The 6,976-nt window shown below is 39.1% G+C and overlaps 3 protein-coding genes across 3 annotated transcripts; 1 reads left to right on the top strand and 2 right to left on the bottom strand.

Moving 5' to 3' along the window:
* Positions 1–838: 838 nt before the first annotated feature.
* On the bottom strand, positions 839–1,966 carry LOC119666021. The gene has a single exon (XM_038075282.1). The coding sequence runs from the start codon at positions 1,964–1,966 to the stop codon at positions 839–841; it is 1,128 nt and encodes a 375-aa protein (XP_037931210.1).
* Positions 1,967–3,131: 1,165 nt separating this feature from the next.
* LOC119666020 lies at positions 3,132–3,830 on the bottom strand. Its single transcript, XM_038075281.1, has one exon. It carries the CDS (start codon positions 3,828–3,830, stop codon positions 3,132–3,134), a length of 699 nt encoding a protein of 232 aa, XP_037931209.1.
* Positions 3,831–5,936: 2,106 nt separating this feature from the next.
* LOC119666019 lies at positions 5,937–6,389 on the top strand. Its single transcript, XM_038075279.1, has one exon. The coding sequence runs from the start codon at positions 5,937–5,939 to the stop codon at positions 6,387–6,389; it is 453 nt and encodes a 150-aa protein (XP_037931207.1).
* Positions 6,390–6,976: the final 587 nt, after the last annotated feature.

Below are 6,976 nucleotides of genomic sequence, written 5' to 3'. Positions count from 1 at the left end.
GTCTAACTTACTAGTAGAGTCTATCTAAATTTTTCTTACTTTATTAAGTTCCACCTTAGTTACCCTTGTAAAAATATCCCATTTTATCTTCTTCGGGTTTCTAAAGGGGATGGTATGATTTGGTTTAATGTTTAAGTTGAAGAGAATCCAACTATGATCCGAAAAGGATTTCTTGTCAGATACCTTCTAATTACTGACTACAATATCTGGATTTTCGGATAGGAGTGTTATATCTAGCACTTCTTCCCATCCTTCAAACCCTTGTGAACTGGAGAAAGTGAAAGTAGGTGTTTTACTTCTAATGCAAATTAAAAGGTTCGAATTGCTAATAAAATCAAAAAGGTACTCACCCCTGTCATTGGTTTCCGAACTGCCCCAAAGCGTATGCCGCGCATTGGCGTCACATCCAAATTACGTGGTAATATCTTTTGATGTACTTCTGTTTACTAGCGCGACTACCTCTTCCGGAGGAGCATCTCTATCATGTGCCATGTAGGCAGAAGCCACAATAAAATTTTGTCCACCTGGCATTTCGATCTTTACGACTGTTAGATCTTTATCGCTATACTGTGGACATAAAAAGGCATTAATACATTTTTTAACTAGGATACATGATCTTGGCTTACCATTGTTCCTAATATATAAATTGTTATAATTTTTCAGCATTAGCCCCATGATGTCCTTACCTCTGACCCATGGCTCTTGCACAATGCTGACATCGACATCCTCCTCTATGAGAAAGATGGCGAGATTGTCCGAGGCGATTTTCGAATGTTGAAGGTTAATTTGTGCTACTTTCAGCATTTGTGCAGGCTTACGAGGTTTCTGAAGCTTCTTCCTAAAGCTTCATACCGTCAAGCAATTTGTTAGCATCCTCTAACTCCTTGCCATCATCATCATTGCCTGTTGGGCGGAATATTTTTATTTTGGTGTACCGTACGCCAAACCTCAGCTTACAGTCCATTTCTTCCAATGGCTTCACGGATTCCTCGTTTATCGCCAGAAGAAGCGTCATATTGTTTTTTTGTGTGCCCTCGTCCTTGATGACTACCCAGTCATTCATTGGCACATTTTGGTTCTGCCGTTGTAGCAGCTGGAGAACTTTCTCATGCTCCATCTTCATAATTGGCAGCCAAATGCGGGCCCTTGGTCTTCTAGGGATATCGTTGGCTGGGATAAGCTTTAGCCTTAAACCTTCCCATGCATCACTTACCTTAGCAATGCAGTTGCCAAGAAATACTTTAGATAGCTGGTCATCACATTTGAAGACCCTGCAACCACGAACCACTTCTGATGAATCAAAGCCTGGTGTAGGGGCGTCTAGATTTGTTAGAAGGTGTTCCATCACCATTTCAGCCAGCTTGGGCTCAATCTCGCCCCATTTCTCCAGCACCTTTTTTCCGTTGCCGGTAATATCATCAATGAGCGCCACCTGTAGCTCATCCCTGGCTACTTCGTTATATGCCCTTTTCGCACTCGTTGACGGTTTACTAGTAGAACTTGTTCTCGCTACCTTGCTTTTTGAAGTATGGGCCGTCTCGTCCTGAGACCGATCCCTCTTCATTGCCTTTGCGGGTTTTGGTAGGGTGGCCTGGTATTCGTTATACTCATCGACCACCTTCTGATATCGTACTTTGTCTGTACGGTCAAACGTCTGTTCTTTACCTTCAGCTTCATTTTTAGCAATCTTGCCAAGAATGAACATGGCCTTCTGGTACCTTTGACGTCTGATCTTTGCCTCAGACTTTTTTGATTTCTCGGCAGGCGCACTATGGCTGGCGCGCTTGTCTGCCGATTTTACTGTTATGTGAGAAGTAGGCGCAGTGCGGCTGCTACTGCTTACTTTGGGTAGTATGGCGGTTTCGACTCGCTCGTTTTCTTGGCTTGATGCCAGGAGCTCGTCTTCGGAACTGGTACCTAGTTCCTTGTTAGTTTTCTGTTTATTCAAATTTTTTAAAGAGTCCATAAATGTTCCCACGAGTGTAGGGGAAAGGGAGGTCGTCCGAAGCATAGCCCCCTTTACTTCAGAAAGGCTGAATTGAAACCGGAGGTCGCCAGGTATCCGGAGTCGACCGTTCTAAGACACACTTACGCAGTGCCATTCATCCTTGGGCACGGTCGTTCATACACCCAGGATTGCGGGTTTTATCGAGTTTTCCTCTCTAGATCCGCCATAATATGTGGCTCTGCACCACGTGGCTCTGTCCACTAGACACCTAGTGGACCTACACACTTCCATTCATTCTAAAAACACAAAGAACATACATGCATACATAGAGACAAAGACAGACATACATGCACATAAACTACAGGACAACACAACTACTGGTAGTTCTTTGTTGTACCCACAAGCCAGACCGACAAAAAGGTCTTCTGACCATTGCATAGACAATGAGCAGGAGACCCAAAGTCAGCAAGCTTGCCTGTAGCTAAGCCCCTACACCACGTCAAGGTGCCTACCACGTAGGGGGGAGCACCAGTAGTCTCGATGAAATGTTCAACGTGCGTGTCACACGTGCGAGAGTTATCACGCAATGTGGCTAGATCACGATATTCATTCAACAAAGAACTGTAGTCACCTGCAATAGAGTTGGCTCGGATGCCGTTCACTTGCCCAACTGCTGCAGCGCCTCTCGCTACTAATAACGTTTTGTTGTCCATTAGCTGTTTTCGTTTCATGTCAACAAGTAAATCATAATACCTTAAGAAATCTGCGCCAACTATGAGATAGTTAACATCCGCCACCACAAATGTCTATGGGAAATCGCGCCTTAAACCAAGGGATAACGACAAACGTTTGGTGCCGTATGCGCGTATCGGTGTGCCATTAGCAGCAAACAAGCTGGGTAATAATGAAACAACTGACTTACCTCGTTTGATACCGTATTTTTTCGGTAGTACAGAAAGATCCGCTCCGGTGTCGATAGGAAATGCGGTTGACATCGCCGGATCTCGTATTGTCAGTCGAGCTATAATTACGTTGCCCTCCAACGGTTCGACGTCGATTACGGCATGCTTAGTTTTTTGACTTTTCAATAGATGTGTACGTGCATGGCTGACGACATCTGCGTGCTTGCTCCCCGAACCTACTATAAAACCAGCACCAACCGGAGTGGCGACTTCGAATGCGATCACAGTCTGCGTGAGGGCTGTTGCGTTCTCGACGGCTGGCGTCCACCAAAATCCAATCTGCTTAACCGCTTCTCAATTTGATCCAAACGCTGGCACAACATGGCTGTCTCGTTCGAAACGCTGCTTCCACTAGATGACGCTGCAGCTATTTGATGATAATCGCCCGCTTCACAAATTCTATCGGCCAGTTTAGCTAATTCTACCAGGTCAACATTTGATGTTTGTAAAATGGCACGTACCTGCGGAGGTAGACGTTGGAGCCAAAGTGACTTCAGGAATTCGTTACTAACTTTATCCTTCGCTAGTGCTGTCAACTCATTCCACAACTGCGATGGTCGACGATCTCCTAATTCGATCTCAGAAAGGAGCCTCTGGATCTTGCGTTGCTCACTTTCACCAAACCGCTCTATAATCTGGTTCTTCAAGTAACTGTATTTACCAGTTGCAGGCGGGTGTAAAACAGCATCGGCTACATCAGCAACGACGCTGGACTCGATTGCTGCGACGACAGTGTTGAATTTCGTAACGTCACTAGTTATAGCGGTGACTGCAAACTGCGCCTCGATTTGCGCGAACCAAATTTCTAGTCGTTCGTGCCAAAATGGCGGTACCTTGACGGACATGCGACTCACATTACCTTCTGAAAACTCACTCTCTCGCTGCACCGCTGCGGCTTCGTTAACCGTTGACAAATACATGCTGCTTCAAAATGTTATTGGCAAAAATATTGTTCAACTAATTTTGGTGGACGTAACCAAAGGACTCCACACTTTGCTAATAGATAAAAACACAAAAATTTAACAACAATAAACAACTTTATTTAAGAACGAAATTGGAAACGTTTTCCTTAAAACAAATTAATAAACTGAAAATATTTTACATTGAATTTTACATTTAAATTTCAAATAATTCACAGACTACTGCGTCGCCACAGCACTATTAATTGCACAGTCATGTGTCAATATGAAGTTACAATATTAAGATTTTATGTTATTGATACCATATATGAGCCGCTTTTGGGTTTAGACGCTTGTTCAAAATTAAATTTAATAAAACGAATTGATTCAATACAAACAGGTGGAAAAGAGCAGTTTATACAAAAAAAACGCAGATATTTTTGAAGGCTTGGGCTGTTTCGTACAAAACGTAGAAATAAAATTGAGAGCGAACTATACACCGGTTTTAAAACCCGCTTGCAGAATACCGTTAGCTTTGACAAACCGTGTAAAATCTGAATTGAAACGTATGGTTGATCAAAGCGTTATTGAACGAGTCGATGGACCGGTGGAACATGCATCAAACTTAGTCATAGTGGAAAAGAAAAAAGGTCAATTAAGGTTGTGCACTGATCCGCAGGATATTAATGAAGATATTTTGCAAGAACATCATATAATACCATCTTTTGAATCGATCGCTGCAAAATTAGCAGGTAAGAAATACTTCACAGTACTTGATTTGAAAGAAGGCTTTTGGCAGATTGGTTTGAGTTTAAAGGCCAGCGAAACTTGCATATTCAACAGCTCGTTTGGGTGCTATTGATTCAAGCGCTTACCTTACGGTATAAAAATCGGATCAGAGGTATTTCAAAAGTACAATGAACGAAATTTTAGCGATATGGAACACGTTATTGTTTTTATAGACGATATTTTAATCGCGGCGGATACTATGGAAGAACATGAAAAAATTTTGGAAAAAGTAGATGAGCAGGCGAGGCAGCTTAATATAAAATTTAATAAGGATAAAATACAGTTTAAAGTTAAAGAGGTAAAATACCTGGGTAAAATAATTTCTGAAAATGGCATGAGATGCGATCCAGATAGAATAACAGCTATTTTGAATATCAGTAAGCCGAAAGATAAAAAAGATTTACAAAAACTATTGGGTATGGTGAATTAATTGCGAGAATATATACTAAATTTATCCGAAACTTCACAGCCATTAAGAGAATTGCTTAAACACTGTGTATTATTCCAGTGGCAGTCAATCCATGAAAATTGTTTAAAATTAATGAAAGAAATGATAACTAATGCTCAAACTTTAAGTATGTTCGATGATAATTTACCAGTCACAATTGAAACTGATGCATCAAAATTTGGTATAGGTTGTTGCATCATGCAGAATGGTAAACCTATTGCTTTTGCCTCTAGAAGCCTCACAGATACTGAGGTAAATTATGCGCAGCTGGAAAAAAAGTTACTAGCAGTCGTCTTTGCTTGTCGTAAATTGCATTACTACATATATGGCAAACAAGTAACGGTTAAAAGCGACCATAAGCCTCTTGTCGCTATAATGGAGAAGAATTTCTGTAAAATTCCCTCAGCTGGATTACAACGTTTAAAGCTAAGTTTAATAAAATACGACATAAATCTGATTCACGTTCCATGTAAAGAATTATACATTGCTGATCTGTTATCAAGATGTTATATTGAAGGCGAAATACGTACAGAAAAAGAAGATTTAAATGAATTCGTTCATTCAATTAACATTACAGATGAACGCTTGAATGAATTTAGAGCAGAGCTTGTGAAAGATAATTGTGTAAAGCAGTTAAAATATTTGCTGTTAACTAATTGGCCAGAAAATAAGAGTAAACTTAGTTATGATGTGAAATTTTCTTGTAAGTTCCGCAATGATTTGATCATTGAAAATGATATCATATTTTATTATGATCGAGTAGTTGTGCGAAGTTCATTACGCGATTATGTTTTGACAAGTTGCATATTTCTCACATGGGTATCGAAAAGACAAAAAGGAAAGCTAGAAGCCTGATATATTGGACCAAAATAGAACTAGATATCGAAAATATGATAAATAATTGTAGTTCCTGCCAAAAACATCGCGCAACAAATATAAAAGAACCTATGTTATCTCATCAAATACCTGATTTATCATATAATAAACTCGGCCTCGATATTTGCGAATATGCAAAAAAGACTTATTTAGTTGTTTCAGACTATTATTCAAGATACTTAGACATAATAGCATTAAAAACAAAAACAGCAAGTAAATGCATAGCAAATTTAAAAGTGTGTTTTTCGAATCATGGAATACCACTTGAAATTGTTGCCGATAATATGCCATTTAATTCATTACAATTCAGAAATTTTTGTAAATCGGTAGATATAAAATTAACCACAACAAGTCCGCGATATGCTCAGTGTAATGGTTTTGCCGAAAAGTCAGTAGGTATAGCTAAAAGTTTAATTAAAAAAAGCTCTGAAAATGAACAAGAGCTATGGCTTGCTCTGCTTGATTAAAGAAACATTCAAAGAAATCGATGCCTCGCCGTCAGAATTATTAATGAACAGAAAATCTAGAACGCTACGACCAGTGAAAACAAACTTGTATCGACCTCACGTAGTTCCAAACATTAGCAGAAATATAACGAATAAATGTTATTATACAAAATAGTATTACGATCAAAATGCTAAAAACAAGACCAAATTTAAAAAGGGAAAAAGGTATGGTATCAACATATGCAAAAAGAATGGATCAAGGCGATAGTGGTTGACATACATCCCTCCCCACATTCCTATTGGGTACAGCTTGAAGATGACTCAATTTTACGCAGAAATTCGAAATGGTTGCGTTTACGCAAAAATAATTAAATATGCTTATTATTGTATTAAGTATTAGTCTACCTACATGAATTCAGTTTATTTTAGAATATCTATGTTATAATTGAAATTGAACTATTTCAATAATGACTCCTTACGTAAAAATATTTGTAATTACCTTAAGAAGAGATATGTTATATATATGTAAATTTGTAATTAGTTATATACACATAATTGTATATTTTCATTAGATATAAGTATAAAGAATAAAGAGTTGTTGCTGAGCA

This window comes from Teleopsis dalmanni, chromosome 1 (genome assembly GCF_002237135.1).
Source record: "Teleopsis dalmanni isolate 2A chromosome 1, ASM223713v2, whole genome shotgun sequence".
Classification (NCBI taxonomy): domain Eukaryota; kingdom Metazoa; phylum Arthropoda; class Insecta; order Diptera; family Diopsidae; genus Teleopsis; species Teleopsis dalmanni.
This window is presented reverse-complemented; position numbering and strand designations above follow the sequence as displayed.

Coding starts and splice junctions, on each gene's coding strand:
- LOC119666020 (XM_038075281.1), bottom strand. CDS start 3,830: ATGTATTTGTCAACGGTTAACGAAGCCGCAGCGGTGCAGCGAGAGAGT.
- LOC119666019 (XM_038075279.1), top strand. CDS start 5,937: ATGATAAATAATTGTAGTTCCTGCCAAAAACATCGCGCAACAAATATA.
- LOC119666021 (XM_038075282.1), bottom strand. CDS start 1,966: ATGGACTCTTTAAAAAATTTGAATAAACAGAAAACTAACAAGGAACTA.